The 17,784-nt window shown below is 36.1% G+C and overlaps 1 protein-coding gene across 7 annotated transcripts in view; it reads right to left on the bottom strand.

The window, feature by feature from the left end:
• UTRN (utrophin) overlaps positions 1-17,784 on the bottom strand; it is a 369,822-nt gene that overhangs the window by 12,658 nt on the left and 339,380 nt on the right. For all 7 annotated transcript variants that reach the window (XM_082049170.1, XM_082049169.1, XM_082049171.1 and 4 more), the window contains 6 exons: positions 14,572-14,708; positions 12,888-12,926; positions 12,585-12,650; positions 9,287-9,352; positions 1,827-1,985; positions 1,224-1,467 (listed from right to left, as the gene is read on the bottom strand). In XM_082049170.1, coding sequence (XP_081905296.1) covers positions 1,224-1,467; positions 1,827-1,985; positions 9,287-9,352; positions 12,585-12,650; positions 12,888-12,926; positions 14,572-14,708 — 711 coding nt within the window. The remainder of the gene's footprint in view (positions 1-1,223; positions 1,468-1,826; positions 1,986-9,286; positions 9,353-12,584; positions 12,651-12,887; positions 12,927-14,571; positions 14,709-17,784) is intronic.

The raw sequence follows: 17,784 nt of genomic DNA, 5'->3' as shown, positions 1-17,784 counted from the left end.
TTCTCTGAAACACCTAGTATTCACCACAGTTCTCAAGATATTTACTTCATGAATGATTGCTAACAGTTGCATCAGTTGTTATCTTCCCTTTTAAATATTTAAGCTACTCAAATACTGATTAAAGATGCTAGAATGACAGTAACAACAACAAAAATACTCTGCTGGAGGAGCAGGGAAGCCACTGGAACAGATGCATCTTAATGCTGTTCAGCCAAAACTGCTGAGAGAAATGACAAAGTCAGGCAGTGAAACAAACAAACAAAAAATAGTCCTTATCACTGTGATGAAAGTATCATCTACAGCAGGAACTTAGTACCATTTTGATAGCTGGTATATGCGGTCTGTTTCTTGGCTTAGTTAAATCCTCTGCTATGTACAGCCAGGCACCTGACTCACGCAAGGCAGGAATCATTTGCTTCACTGTACTCTGACCCAAGTGGCATGATTAGTCAAGAGAAAATATTCAAACATTCATACAAAATTCTCCTAATCATTCAAGTTTCCACATGATATAGTACAAAGTGAGATCTCTAACAATGCCTTGCATATGTTGCTGTTGATATTTTTATAATCTAGATGTGCTTATGCTGATTTCTAACATTCAACATTTCTTCCCCCAGCAAAGAGACCCTACAGTCTCTAGCTACTGACATTTACTAAAAGGCTCTTGCCTTCAGCATTACTTATGCACAGACCATTTTGCTGTAGCTTATTGGTCCAAATATGCTACTCAAGAGGAACTGTGTTTTTAATGGAATGAATTGCTCCTTTGCATTTTAGATGTATCTTTGGCCATCTGTCTTTGGCATGCTAAAAATGCTTTCAGTGACTGTGGCAGCAAATAAGCAAATTATTTAGAGAAAGACTGGAAAACTGAAGTTAAATACAGGGTGCGACTGGCACCACTACTTGGAACAGAATATATATTTTCTTCCCCTGCTTTTTAATTAATGAAAAACTATTGCACTTGTTTGTTTTATTCTTAATGTTTCATAGGTTACCATGATCACTCCAGCACTTGTCATCATCTTGTGCTCATTTGACTTTCACCATGGCTTATTCTAGAGGGCAGAAAAAAACTCTCTTTATGCTAGAAATGACTGAGTGCAACAGACCAAATTAGCATGGTGAAAATATCTGCAGCAAAATTCCAGTGCCTTCGTTCCACAAAGAAATCTGTCACAGAGAAACAACATGGTAGAAAGACATCAGTGTACATCTACCTGCTCAAGTAGCTGCCGTAGCCGATGAAGCTGAGACTCCAGCTGTTTATTATGATCTTCCAATATTTGCATCCTTGCTTCCAGGCGACCTTTATGTTGCCTCAGGAGTTTAGCTTCAGCAATGAGCTCGGCATCTTCAGAAGCATGTTGAGGTGACACAACGGAGTCAGGAGGTGATGCAAGAGGGTTTATTCCTCTCCGAAGATGTTGCTCCTTTAGTTGCTCATACTCTATCTGCAGACTCCTGGTATATTGAAAAGAGGAGAATGATGACTTCATCAAGCAAATTAAGATAAAAAGACTTTCTTAGATCAAATGATGTTATTGTCACCTCCAACTAAGGACACAAGTAGCTTGTACAAAGACAATGTCTTGACTTGTGGTTCATGGGAAAAAAATGTAGCATAAAAATAGAGGTGAAACAGACATAATCTCTTCTACCTAACAGAGCCAGGCTATGCACAACATATGCCTTCATATTTTATTGCTAAAATTATGTGTCCCTAGGTCCATAGCTACTCATCTTCAAGAGCCACACATTGTACATGCATGGTTCAAACAATGAAATGACAATTCAGAAACCAGATAGGATGATTATGAGACCTTTGTTCTTCCTCAAGGTCGGCAATGATGCGCTCCAACTCTCCTCGCTCTTCCTTTTCCACTGACTTGAGTATCTGAGCAGGACTCTGTGGCTGACTCACAGGTGACTCTCCTCCCAGCGTCTGGCAATACTGCTGGATAAGGGCGTGCTCGTCCTCTCTAGAGCAATAAAGCACCACAGATAAAGACAGAGCAATAAAACATTTATTATGTGAGCAAACATCTTTGTCAAACTGAGGGATTTTGTTTGTTTATTTATGAAAAAGGATTACAAGAGCAAGAAATAACCCTAAAAAGTGTATGGCAAAAAAACCATATAAAGATACAATGCACAAGAAAAAGAAGATTGATCTGTAGTAGCATAAAAGACAAGTTTACTTTAATGTATGCATAAACAACAAATGCTACTGATGGTTTGAAAAGAAATAGTGAAAGCAAGAACATTTTGATGTACACATGTGACACCCTGAAACTATTGAAGGGTAGCAAATCTCTTTTTCACAGATTGAGGGACAGAAAAAAAAAAAAAACAAACCACCACTATAACACTGTCTTCCTCCTCCTGACTCACATAGAAATTACCTTCTTTTAAGGATATACAGAAGTCCTGACACTTTCAATTATGCTATAGTGTTTAATGAGTTTATTTTTGTATAGGTGTGCCCTTTCTTCCCCCATTACTGTCTTTTCTCTATAAGTAAAGTCAGATAGTAAGTGAAGGATACCATGTCCTAAAAAGTTTTCTTGCTTGCTTACATGAGAGGGATAAATCAACAACAGAAAAACATATACTAATGTTTTCAGGGAGAAATTGCTGCAGAGGTATAAATGCTGAAGAAACCTCTCCTTAAACTTTGCTTGACTACAAAACGGAGACTGTGTACCTTATGATACTGTGAAGTATTGTTTACCCTGAGAACTTCTACAGTTAAAGCATGGTTAACAATAGAGAGAAAAACACATGAGCAGTATATACACACATATTTGGATATCATTTAGAAAAGAGACTTTTTAATATTAAAAGTATTGTGTTGTTGGAAAGAAGTAGCTACAAATTCTGCTACTAACAGACTGTGGTCTGACATAATGAAAAGTATCCTTAAGGACTGCTTTTGAAAGCATATACTAAAAACGGGAAGTTTATTACATGCAAAGTATTTCTTTTACAAGTAAAAGTGTAATGGAGCTTTTCAAGAGACTTTTTAAAATTTCCTGTCAGTCACTTTAAAATTTTTCATCATAAAAGATTCAAATAATAGTCTTATTTGAATGAAGAATAAGGCCAGTTATTTAGAAATGTATACCCTGGAAGAAACAGAAGATATTTCTGTGGTGATGAATAATCTATAAATAAATGCATGTACAAGTAAAACACATCAGGTGTTTCACAGGCCAGGTACATGGATTGGGGTTTTTCTCAGAAATAAACTCAAGTTCTTGGGGTAACGGGAGCAAATGTGTGTGACAAGAACAAATAAGAGTTGCAAACATACTGTTTGTGAAATGGAAACCCCAATTTTATCCTGCTGAACCAAGATTTTTTTGGTAGCTCACTACATTGATACCTATTTAAAAGCAGCACACTCATATTAAGAGCAAGACAAAATAACCACAGACTTAATAAATACTGATTCCCAATGTCTCTTTCTTAGGAAAGTACTTCTATCATGCAGTGAATTTATTTGGTTCTTTGCAGTACTGCTTAAGACAAACTTTTTACTCAAGACTAATCCTATGGTAGAACAACACTGAACTATTGCTTCTCAAGGATAACTGTCTACCCAAAGTTATCATACGGTCTTCCACTTCCTAACTTGTCATTGAGATCTGAAAATCTAGACTACTACAATCAAACAAATGTGCATCAAGTAACACTATAACTAAAAAAATCAAAACCAAAACAAAACAAATTATAGACTGTGATGGTCCTATCCACTTTAAAAGTTCATGGCATTCCATTCCATTTAGGGTCATTTATGATATAAAGGTTAAAAACCACCATGTTTGAAGACATCCTTCCATAGAGCTCCGGTTGCATATCACTTTCCTTCATCCTACCTTTTGTTATTAACTACTGGTTAACGAGTCAAATTTTAAAGGAAATAATGTACGTTCATGATTTTTTAACTGGCTTGACTGTAGTCAGTGCTATATTCACAAGAAATGCTAATATGTATCTTTGCATGCAATGAATTAATGTAATGAATTTTTAGTTAAATACAGCAATGTAATTTAATATAATTGAGGTTGTATGTGGGTTTAAGTCCCTCAAAAATATAGGGGATATCTGACAGTGTTAGCTGAAAAAGAAACAGAACAGTGCTCCTTTTTTTCCTTACCGACAGGAAAAAAGCCTCTACCTGTTTTCTCCACTACTTGAGAGATCTCAGGGAATCTCATCATCACTTGCTTTGATATTTTGCATTAGTTTAGTTAAAACCAAAACAAAGGCTAGTGCATTCTTTAACCATCCTGATATTAAAAACCCATCCCATAGTATGACATTTTTGCCAAAGTGATGTAACCCCTTTTGGGGCTTCAGACCCCTTGGTACATAGCGGGACTTCTACAGCCCTGCGAAATGGGCAAAGTCCACTTCCTGCAACCCAAACAACTGCACTAAGCTGGGAAGTGCTCATGATGCAATTGTCACATCTTCAGCAAGCGCAGAAATGGAGTGTTAAAAAAGACTGGAGAGAGAATGGGGTTTCAAAACCACTGTTTACATATTAATTTAGACGATAGAGTGCAATGACACATACAGAATTCTTTTGTGCAAGAGTGTTATGTTCCCAGGAAAAGTTAACTTGACCAAGTACTTTAGTCTGGTTATTTTAACTAGTCATCATAAAGTTGCCACCTACATTTTTAAGATGATGAATTAGTTTATAAACAACTATGTAGGTAATCTGAAATTTTGTTGTTGTTGTGGGGTTTTTTTGTTTTCTTTTTTTTTGTTTGTTTGTTTTTGTTTTTTTTTAATAGGGCTCTGTAAAGCTGGGTTTATTATATTTACTTATATTTATTAAATCTGAGATTCTGTCAAGATTTCACATTAGGTGTAACCCCAGTTTTTAATGAAACATATAAACCCTTTAAAGAACAAGTTTATACAGTAAATGCTTCAATACTTTTGACTGTATTTTGATCCAGTAGGTGAGATCAACACAGGTAAATACAAATAACTTTGTATTTTGGACTCACAGTTATTCAGTTCAGAGAAAAATTCCATTTCCCCCCTCTCCCACTGGTTCAGAGCCTCAGAAACTGTGCAGGGCAGACGGAATTCTGACTGGTCTTTTTTAGGCATCACAACCTTCAACTGACAGCAGGCTTTTTCAACATGCCTGATAAAAGAAGTCTTTTGAAGAATATGTTTACCATATATTCCACCTCTGGTCTATCTTGCAAAATTACTAGTTGAAAAAAACAGAACCTTGAACCTGCACCAACAAACCTCATGGCTGTAGTTCAGACAGATTCCTTAGCAGCATAGGAGTCCCAGGGCAGGACTTCACAATGACCTACAACATGAGGGAGTGACACATGCTCTGTGTCACATAAACACTTTGTGAGAATCCAGGACTCTCTTCTGCTGAATTGGTTGGAGATGGCAAACACCAACCAAAATAAAAGCACAACCTCAAAATAAATTCCTCATCCTTTCTTGGTGGTTATCCTCCTGAAGACTCTGCACACTTTGAGAAAAGTCTAGAAGTACACAAAGTACCTTCGACAGCAGACTCCAGTTCCTTCTCAGCATTTCACCATAGTAGAAATCAGTAAAAATGACATCCCAGGAGGTCAGACTTGAAAGCAGTACATCTCAAAGGAAAAGAACATCCCAGCGAGGAAACCCAGGGAAAATGGCCTTTGAAATAGCCTATTCTCTTTGTGGATACATATTTTCAAGAGGTCTGTTCCAAAACATGCATTATGCATGGAGGAAGCAAGAGGCAAATAACACTGCATATGACTTCCCTTGCATCAAAACTAAGTTGTGGAAATAAAAATTCAGGTTTCCTGACAGTCACTTTTCATCAGTACGTTATTTTATCTGATTAAGAAAACTGATTGCTAAATCAGATTTTAGATAGTAAGAGGTGGATATTTGTCATCCTCCTTCATCAATCATTTTAATGTTTTCCTGTGGCCCTCATACCAAGCACCATGCATTCTAGTCAAAATGAAGTGCAGGTTGACCTACTGATGCTATGAGAAATATTACAATAAGGTTCAAGAAGGTACTCCAAAACACTCTTTATCTTTCAGTTTATTTGTTCATCTCCTAATTTTATCACCAGGTGAAAATAATTTCTCATTGTGACAAGATGCTTTTTAACTACTTACATCATGTCAGAGTACTCAGATACTACACACCAGGGCTCCGCCTTGACTTACAACATGAGTGGCAATGCCAGCTAAATGTACCACTGGCCTTCACTGCTTGTTCCTACCCCTGAGCGCACAGCTCCTTTAAATAAGCACAAAATTTCTTATATGTTCCGACTCTGCCTTCAGCTGAGTATGAAGTGTCATCAACAGTGCAGCAGACACGAAGATAACTGGTAGTAAGGTCATAACTCAGAAAACAGCTATTAAACATTCACATTTTACAAAAAATATTTATACTATGTCCAATGCAATTTACTTCAGTATGGGCTAAATAGGATAGTTTGTACACTACAGGAATAAGAGGGTTATATTCTTGTCCTATTTTCCTAAATTTTTGTTTTGTTTTGCATTTTTATTCTACAATACCATGATTTATCAAATTGTGAGGCGTAGCTTCACTACGGGGGAACACTATTTATCATTCTTTATTGCAAGGTCTTCATTTTTTTCCTTATGCTCACCTTGCCTTGTGAAAATGCCAGTCTGCTTTTAAGGTATAGATGTTTTCACATGAATTAAAGCCAAAGTAGATTAATCACAACAGTCTAGCCTAAACATTTAGAACTCCCTAATGTATGGAGAAGATGACAAGAAGGAAAAACATTTTTATTCAATGTATGTATATCAGAAAACTCATGCATGAGAGCATTAGAATGTTTGTTAAGCAGCTGAACATACTACACTAGAGACTGTGAGTTTTTCTTAACCTACAAATATTTTTCCAGCTGAGGAGAATGCATTTTTTTAAAGGAATTCACATAGCTTTAGAGGAGGGGAGGATTAGGAAACCTTAGTTAGGGAGACAGAAGAAGTCACAATGACATTCAGGACAGCAGGTTAGTTTAAAAACCAAGAAATTTATTTGAAGAATGTTTTCTTAACCAAATGGCACACTGCAGAACATTCCTGCCAAAAAACCCATCCCCATGATTTTTAACCAATGGCAGAAGTTCTCTTATTGTTATTAAAATGTAGAAGACTCCTTACACATAGTCTTGGGAGCATGAAGAGTGTTAAAAGTATTGTTGATTAACATGTTAACCTGATAAGACCAAACTTTCCAATATTAAGTGCAACTATGCCCCTCTTCTAGACTCACAGTAAACTGAAGGACTCTTGAGGACTGATAAAAAATAAGATCACAGGACTACAATTACGAGAAGCAGGGAATTTGATTTCCAAACCAGTGATGATATTCTGAAGGTTCAAAAGAATACCATAAGAAAACAAGATTTTACTCAGATACTTTTACAGCAGGGGCATTGAAGCTGAGAAAATGGTCCTCCAAATTTCAAATTACTTCTTCAAAGTCATCCCATAAGGAATGATTACACCATGCTCATTTCCAGGTCAAAATGCATTTAAGCAAGAAGAATACAGCTGAACTGTAATCCCAATGTTCCAGCTGTAATTACAGACTTTAAACTACAGTTCTTCAGAATTTTATGAGTACTTTAGTATTTATCTTAACAAAAGCATACATTATTATCTGAAAAAACAACCCCGAAACAGAACAAACAAACCCCAGAAGTTGCCATTCAGTACTAAAGTTATTTACTTTGTCTTCCCGGGCCTCTAAATCTCTGCATGTTTTATTTCTGTAATAGTCCACTTTTGATAACAGGTCTGAGACCCAAATTCAGAGACTCCTCTCACACATTGATACACAAGTTCACAATGTTCATTCTTTTTCTTAAAACTAATTTTTATAGGGGAACAGGGAAATGGCATTAAAATCAACAGCTAATTTGCCAGTAAAAATTAAGCATATATTAAGCATATACACCCCTTTTTTACTGTTGGGATGATGGTTGTTTGTTCTTGTATATGGATAGACTAATTAATTGCAAAATAAACAACTTGATCAAGTGTATTAGCATTTAGCAGCTTTCAAGTTTTCTGACTTTCAAACAACAGTATGACTTTTTTTTTCCTGTCATTGGTGAATGTATGTGTCTTACAGATGAAAAAGTGTTATTAGTTATATAAGTAGAGTTAATTAAGCAGGAAAGAGGAAATATTTAAAGGTGATCACTCTGAAGCAAAATATTTGAAATCTCAAAATGTTTGTACATTCATATGTAGAATAATTTCATTATTAGATGTTAAAACAGTAAGTGAAAGTACTACTGAGAACAATAGCACTTTTTTAACTAAAGCTGAACAAGAACGATTTCTGCCTCCTCTTTAGAAAAGCTGATGACATTAATAATAAAAGAGGTAGTCCCACTACACTGATTTAATTAATGGAACTGATAATATAGTGAGATTAAAACATTCATGTATTTTTATATTGAAAAAAAATGTAATTCATCAGGAGTTCAAGGACTTCTGTGCTTTTCAGGTTCATCAACACTTTTTAATGAAGGCTTTGACAATAAAAGTGACCCACCGCTCAAAAGAAAATGGTATTGATAAATTTAATTTGGGACTATGTTTATATCCCCAAGTACAAACAGATGGATCAGCATCTGACAAACTGAAATCTAAGCAAGTAGCATCTACACTATTCTGGCTCTATACAACCTCCTATATAGATGATTATAATTTTTTTCCTCAAAATGAGAAAATTGTCCTGGGAGGTAGCAGAAGCTATTGACCCACTCTGTTGTCAACTTTGACACAGAAGGATTTATTTTCTTTTGTACTATGATAAAAGCAGAAAAGTAATACAAACTAGAACCTATAGAGCTGTGACTTTTTTTAGACACAGAATCACAGAATGTTAGGGATTGGAAGGGACCTCAAAAGATCATCTAGTCCAATCCCCCTGCTGGAGCAGGAACACCTAGATGAGGTTACAAAGAAATGTGTCCAGTCATACGAAATATCCGTCCTTTTGAAACAGAATTGCTGACAAATGTAGAGTTACCTTACAACATCAAAAGAACATCACTAATTTCTACAGTTGGTGCTTGGAATAATGAAATTTATGCAGGCACCCTTAGAGTCATACTTATTAGCTACTTTCACTGGGACTAAGTCCCATGTTACAATTTGTGAAGATTATACCATGCATCTATGACCAAAGTTCCTGGCAGCCTTAATGAGTCTGAGTTACTTACACGCTTCCTGTGGTGGAGCTGCTGTCTGTGAGGAAGGAGCCATTGGTTTTCTCCATCTGTGCAAGCCTGAAAGACAGGGAAAGACCACGATTTTCAGAGGGAGTCCTGCACAATTTAAACAGAGGCACTGCAAAGATCAATTCTACTTTGAAACGGCTCAAATGTGGCAGTCATGATATGCATGAATAGGACTAAACTCCCAGATTTTGTGACAAAAACATATAATCCAGAGGACTTTTATGAGAAACTTGTGCTATGATTAACTAATTCTACTTGCCAAGCAATGAAGAACAAGTATATTTTCTCTCTCTAGTATAATTATCATTAGCACCACCACAACTGTCATGGTAAAATTAGTTAAAGAGATGTTTTTGCAGATGTTTTTCTTTTTGAATTTTATAAAGCAGGACTAACAATAGCGGATGCATACTTTTTTACATATGGCACATGCAACATCTAAAATTATGCTTGGCAAATAACATTGCACTGTGGACAGACAAGTCCTGGAAAACCGCACAAAAAAACCCAGTGTAATTACAGAGAGTCATGGCCTACAGTTCTCGTTTGGAAGGAATTAATCTAAAAGGACCGGATTATTATATCGTACATGTAAGGCCATACTGCTTTAAAATCACAGTGGAAACTTTCTGTCTATTCAGTTTTCTAGGAAAGGTATACCTTATCTGTGTTAGACACATACATAAAAAACTATTAAGACTCAGTACTGTGCACATACACTGGACTGCACCAAATACTGACATTTTCTTTAGTATGAAATTATCTTAATTTCACATATATTTTTGCAAGTGTGTTATACATTATTACAGACATTTTCAAACTTAATTTTAAAAGAAGTGTGCAAGGCCCTAAAGAAATGAGAGAGAGCTCCAGTGTCATCTTTCAGCATGGTGCAAGCTTGCCCATCTTTACATTTGTTAATATTCCTCATGGTTGAAGGAAGATAAATGAAAGCACACACAGTACAAAGTTGTCTTGATTGTCTCACCCCACCATATCTGGGGTGGAATGTTGCGCTCCAATGCCTTCTCTGAAGGGAAGGACAAGCTCCTAAGTGACTGGAGACATTCAGATCATCTCTGCTCTGAGGCATCTCAAACATCTAGATCATGGTGAGTAACAAGAGTGAGTTAGATGCTTGTAAGTTGCCTTTATAATGCTGCTTGGCTCAGCATCTTTAAGTCTGACACAATAAAATTTTCAAAATTAATGTTCATAGCCCCCTTGTCACATAGGGAAATGGTATAAACCCTGTATTTTTCAGAGGAGAGCCTGCCCTGAATCTCTTAGCAAGTGAGTGAGAGATATCCTGTTTCACAAACACAAATTCTACCATTGTTAACATGTTTTCAATCTCCATCACTTAGTGAGGATTTGCTTGGAACAGCATGTGGAGCCAGGAGTCAGCCCTGATCATGGAGCAGAGAGTGAGACAGAGAAGGGACTCTTAGCATTGCTAAGAGCCTTCAAGGCAGGACACAAACTGAAAGCTGAGAAAGGAAATTAGAAGCAATTCAGAGGTGACAAAGCACAACAGGACATGGAAACGATACTTTATTCCGGGTAGGGAACTTTGTTAACAGAAAACTGAGAGTGGAATGTGCTTCAATCAGTGACAATAAAGGCTTTCAGTTAGGCACAGTCTTATTAAGGAAGCCCTGGTTATATCTCTTGAAAGAAACCTACCTGAAAAGATCAAGATAACAGAAAAAAATTACTAGTTTATATGTGAAATATGCATAATAACAGATCCAAATAGAAAGCACACAATAAAGATTATATGAAAGATACAGATGTAGTTATGTTTTCATCTTTCAGATTTTATTATTACAGGTGAAAAAAAAATCTTTATGGCTTTAGATAGTTAACTTATATAGTAATTAGTATTTTTTAAATTTGTAGTTTTGCTTCTGCACAGAGTAGGTACAGATTTAGCTTTGTATCCTGAGACATGTAGTCCACCTTCAACAAGTCTAATCCAGAGCAGAACTGGTAAGAGCTGAGGGGGAGAAGAGGGAAAACAGGTATTGCACCTGAGATTTCCCTTGATATTTAATGCTGATCTAGAGTTTGTGCTTCATCTGGTCACAGAAAGCCACAGCATTCTGGCACCACAGTCTGAAAAAAGGACATGGAGACAGAAAATTTTCATATAGTTTTAGAGGAGTCTAATTCCTTTGCTTCTTGCCTAGTTTGTAGTCCTCTACATGGGTTTTAATTGTTTACAGCATGGCCTAAGTTACAGATTCAAATGAATGTCAGGTGATTTAAATTAATTACCTGTTCTACATTATTGAAAAGCACTACGACTTTGCCTTTGATATTGTACTATCCTACTTATGAAGGATGAAAATATTCATTGTTGGGAAAAAAAAAAAAAAGACGTGGAAGCTGACAGTAGGTAGCCCTTCAGGGTTAGTTTCTGTCCCATTTTTCCCCTGCTGCAAAAATCACCTGTTGAGTATCCTAGGTATTTCACAAACTGTTTTGAAGCTTTCTTATGGTGCCTATAAGTAAGAATTCAGTTATCTTAAACATATGCTCTGAATTTTTAATCAAAAAGCTGAAAGGGTAAAACTGTTTATTAGTTGTGGAGATCAGAAACGACAACAACAAAAAAAAAACACTAAAAGCAAAACCAAGTCAGTTCACATGGTAATATGGATCAATTTCTTTGTCGCTTAAAAGTTGGGTGGTGGTATTGTTTTTGAGAGGGTAGCTCTGGTTAGTGCTTAATCATCACCAGCTCTGAGCATAGAGAAGAGAGTTCAACAAAACACAGAAGCACTGAGATGGACTTGGCAGAAAAGACATTTTATCATGAAAGTCCTAGGTGACCCCATAAGAGACAGAATATAAAAAAATTGGTAATTAATATATGCTCTGCTAATAAAAGTCAATGGTAATGGATAACATCAACCTATCATAGAAGAAAATAAAAACCTGGGTCTAAAATCCTACAGGGAACAATGATGTAATCCAACAACCTCAGTTTATTTCCAAAGTTTAAATATGAAGAAACAAAAGGAAAACAGCACATTTGAGAAATAACGCACAGTAGTTCTGCAACAGTTTCCATGCTGCATGACAGATGGCAGATTTAATGCATCTGCTTTACATTTAATATGATTATATTCAGAATCTGAAGATTTAAAAACATCTTATTGTTTCTGAGTATGGAGAATTATATAGTTTTAATAATTAATGTCCAGCCAGTAGAATATATTAAAATTTGCAGGAATCAATCACAAAATGCAGTGTAGTGGTGAGCATCTCTTACCTAGTAGCGTACTGCTCTATCCTGGAGTGTGTGTCGTCATGAAACAGTTGTGGAGACTGAGAAGGACTAGTTAAAAAAAAATATAAATGAGTGGTGTCTAAAGCAATTAATGATAAAGACAATGTTATTTTTAAAGCAAGTTAGACTGATGACAAATAAATAAATTCACAATATTGCTGAAGGGGTTATTGCTTTGGGTCAGGCATGCCCTATAGCTCATGCACATCAGATTAGCAGCAACTGAGCTAAAAGAAAACAACCAGCACACTAAGCTTTCCATACAAAGGGGTTCTGCATACTCACTCATATTGCTCTGGCCACATACTGATGAGAGTGATAGGACTGCAAGGAAGACAAAAAAAAAATAGAGAGAAAGAAAGAAACCATGAAACAAAAAACTTTTGTACAATTTAAGCAAGAGAAAGCTGGAGAAAAACAAAACATTTTAATCATTAACTCCTCTAGATTATTTGAATTAGCAATGATTGATGTAGAGAAGAGACAGCAACAGATAATGCCGTGTATCATGGAGAGACAGGACTGACTTACATACTTCATTTTGTTAAATAAAAATCAATTTTTAAATAAATACCAAATCAGTGTTATTGATTGAACTGGAGTTCATAAAATGGAATCAGTTCATTTAAATTCTGCTCAAGTATTTATGCTTTCCTTTTAAACTAACAAGAAAATTATTTACAGAAAAAATAGGGGGGGAAAACCACCACTGACAACAAAAACACCACTATAAGTCAAAGTTATCAGTGCTTATTTTCCTACTGCATAAAAATAATCAGAAGTAAATACATATTGTATTACGTTCTGACACTTGAAAAACTATTTATTATAATAATTATTATTAATTTATTTAAAGGAACATGTTATTGAGTTTTGTGTCCTGCAGGGGAGAGAACCAATACCAACAGTTTCCTCAGCATGATGCTGGCAGTTTATCTGTATATTTCCCACATGACTGGACCAAGAGACTTTTTTCCTGAACTGTGATTACAGTTTTGGTATTTCAATTTCTGGCACTATTGACAAACTTCCATCATGTCAAAGCAACTTTTCTTTCCTGTGTTGGTGACTTATTTTTTTGTTTTCAAATACAGACCAGCTGAAGACTCCCATGGCAAGTCACTTTTTAACATTTGAATGTGTGTTGCTTCCTTAGAAGCCAGGCCATCAATAATGCCAGTTTTCAGATTACTTCTTCCTGTTTCTTAAACCACTAACGAACGGGTTTTGTTTGCTTATTATAAATAAAATTCACAGTCCTCCGGTCATAAGAAGAGAGCATGGACATGGCACTGAGCTGCTGCATGCAAGCAGAGCGTGTTTGCTGCAGCTCCACATTTGCTGTCACTGGCGACGCAGTGCTGGGCTGACGGGATGCAGTGGTGCCGCAGGCTCCAAGGTGCCAAGAGGAGTCAGTCCGTGAAACCACTTGTAGTGCCCTGTCAACACATCTTAATTTTGCTCTTTTAAGAGTGTCCTTTGCTGACAACTATGAAGTAAGTAAATAAAGTGGAGTATTTCTGTCAGCACCATAAGTAATAGTGTGGAGACACTGAGAGTGCTCTCTTTTATTAGGCCACCTGCTCTTCTGAAGCCTCTAGGAACCTAATTAGCTCAGATTTCTAACTCCAGGGACTTTGACATAACCAAGCAAGCAGTGCAGTTCCAAAAGCCCAGTCTCTCCAAAGCCATAAAAGTATTCTCTTTAAAAAAGCCATTCAGCACCTTCCAACATTACCTGCTAAAGTCAAAGACTTTATCATAAAATCCTTATAAAAATCTAAGTATAAAATATGTTACTTTCTCAAAATGGGGCAAGACATGCAAATAATGCAAAACATGTCATGGAAAATAAGACAGCACAAGTCTCTACAATTCCTGTTGATTATTTCTCAGGTGGTTTGTTTTTTTGGGGTTTTTTTGAATAGGCCAGTGACCTCAGGAGCAATTACTCTATAATCAAGCTTACGTTTCCAGGTTGTCACCCTCCAACACTGTTTGCACAGGTAAGTAGCCAAGTCGAGGATGCTTTGCAAAATACTTCTTTGACCGGAACTTATTCTTCAGCACCTTCGTGAAGTCCCGTACATCTTCCCCAGATGTTGTCTAAAAATTAAAAGAAATTAAAGTGAGCATTGCTCAATAACATTTAGGTAGTAGTGCTGTGACTGTCCTGAAAAAGGATACAAGGAAGAACTTCAAAATGTTGATGATGTTAAATTGCCTTTTTGGTGTCCTGAAATATGGTACAATAATAACGGTAACGCATCTACAAATTCTCTTCTATTGGAAAAATCAGTGAGGCTTCAAATTCCCAGCAGTAAATGCATCAGATTAATCAGGTACTTTATAAATTGGAGAAAAACTGAAACAGTTCATGTCTTAAACTAAGTACTTATAACCAGTCTTACAAAACACAAAAATGTAATTTTTCAGAAAAAAAGGCAAATCAGTTTGCCAGAAATAAGGGGATATTCTTTGCCATTCACAGCAATATTGACAGTATGCTCATATACATGAAACTAGTGACTCACCTCACAGAGAGATAAACCTTGTAATGGCTCTGCTGAAAAAAATATAGCTAACAGTAATGGCTTTGTTTAATTGAAAAAAAAAAAAACAAAAAACCAAAAAACAACAAACTAACACAGGCTTCTGTCTTCAAAAGCACCACAAAATACTCACTGCCTCCCACTCTATACCTAAACTGGAAAAATTTATGATGAGGTGGGAGTAGTGCATGCTAAACCATTCCCTGCTGCAATGGGCAAGTTTTTCATCAGCATTTTCTCAAGTTACCAAATATTTTCCTACAGGTTTCTGCCACCATCTGTATAATTCCAGAGTCAAAAAAAACCCCAGATATGAAGTGACAGCCATTGTACAGGCACTGTTCAAAGGCACAGTCAGAGGCAGGCCTGATAAGGACAATCAGTGCCTGAAGTAACAAACTCATAGACTGATTCAGTCACCTCCTTATTATCGCAGCATAAGACTAGTACAAAAATTAGCCACAAGATTCCACAAGTCTAAATTTACAAGTTACAATCAGTAGATCCCACATCCTTCCAGTGACTTTTTTGCCAGTCCCCACTAATGCAGCCTCTTCCAAACCAGACAAGTACTTAGCCCCATCCCTTGCCCCCACATGCAATTAATTGTGTTCTTCAGAACACAATTAAAATCGATGCAACTGCTTTTAAAAATCAGTTTAACTGGAAATAGTCACAACAGTAATGGCAGCACTGCTGTGGTAATACTATTCTGTTAACTTCTGCTACAAAACCAGGGATATAAGCAAAAACTACAGGCATAAAATACGAGGTGAAAATGGCAATAAAGAAATCTGCAGGAAGAAACAGTAGTATATGGTATGTCTTTAAAGCATATGTGCTTACAGACTGTACTGAACACTTAAACAGAACAGTCTCCATCACGTGTAGCAGTTACTATTAAACATTTCCTCTTGCAACTGCAGTAAAGTGACCATTCACCTCTTGCATTAGCTGAAGATGTGCAATGGCTGGTACGGATTTCCAGCCCAAACCCTGTAACAAACTACACATTGTATTTCTGTGCTCTCTGATTTGGGAGAAACCTGTTAACAGAACAGGATGATGAAGCAGATGCATATATATAGGGAAATCAGAGTGAAAGGCACTTCGGTTTTCTACATTTTTTCCATTACATACTACAAAGAGGCCTAGAGACAGGTCAGGCAAACTATTCTCTGATTTTATTCTCTATTGTCAAAACATACAAATGCTTCCCTATTCACCTGTGTACTTTAATATATTTATAATATATACAGTTACAAACTCTGTAATACAGATGAGATGAGCAATAAAAATTGTAGATAATCAAACTGACATAGGTACAGTTTCTCACATCGGGCTTTAACAACTAAAAACGCAAATTTGGGATTAGGAGGTATTTGAACCCCTGAATTTTAATACAGGTAAATTCAGAGAAGACAACCACTCCAATCTTTGAATCATTCAAACCAGGAATGTGAGGCAGCCCAAAGAGCTGCTTGATCTCACCCAACAGTAACTCCAGCAGATGGATCTCTGTCCCAAGGCCAAGGAATAAAAAAGTTTTAGTTCCTACACATTGCAGAAATAAATGTTTACTGAACTGCCGGACTTTTCCTCTGGTGTATTTTTTATTTGGTGTGACAGCCTGACCAAGTTCATTGAAAAGACTAACATGACTGTGTACTGACTGAAGACAACAATACTAACCTGTGAAGTCTGAGCAGATTTGGAAGAACTATTTTAATTTACACACAGCTAAGATGCAGCTCTTCAACATATTTTGTCTATGTTTATTGCATATAACCATGCTATACAATCCAGTCCAAAATTATGTCAAAAGAGACGTAGTGTAAGATTTTACTTTTGAAAAAGAATAGTCAGGCACTTTTGTGCAGAATCTAAATTAAACCCAAGAGTAAGCTTGTACACTTCCTTACATCACGACATCTTGACTATTTCCACACAAGTTAATAGGACAAACATACCGTAGTTACAGAACTACTTCAAAAGCAAAGAAAAAAAAAAAATCCTGTCCTTCACTGTGGAATATAAGAGTTGCAATGTAGAAACAATTTGGAGAAAGAAATGCAATAACTATTTCTACCTAAAATTCAAAGGGTTCCTTGGTAGCAAAAGCCACATTAATATAACACAAGTACCACTACTGAGAGAATTTCTATTCCAAAAATGCTAAAAATAAATAATGTAGGTACTTATTTAAGAGTATTCCTGAATTAGATGCTAGGAAAATGTTACTAAATTTTCATACATCTCTGTGTAAAATTCTACATTAAAAATCTTATTTCTCCATCTTTTCAGAGAAAGACTATTTAAAAGTGAAAAAAATAGCTACAATAACTTTGCATTTCTACTACTTAGAGACAGTAATGTTTTCAGTTCCTTACACCACCCATCTCTAAATCCTGAATGAAAGAAAAAAGACATAACTAAAACCATTATCATGAACTTTTGCATTTCTAGCACCAAGATAACTAAATTGCAAGCTACAATGAATGCTAAATGACATTACAGATTAGGATTCAATGACTACACAGAACTATCTGGTATAAACAGCCCTATTCTGAAATTATGAAATAATTCTCACCTGATGCGAATATTGTGAAACTCATTAAAACAGAGAGTCA

Source organism: Streptopelia decaocto, assembly GCF_964273445.1.
Source record: "Streptopelia decaocto genome assembly, chromosome: 3".
Classification (NCBI taxonomy): Eukaryota; Metazoa; Chordata; class Aves; order Columbiformes; family Columbidae; genus Streptopelia; species Streptopelia decaocto.
The sequence above is the reverse complement of the archived record's forward strand: the minus strand, read 5'-3'. Positions and strand labels throughout refer to the sequence as shown.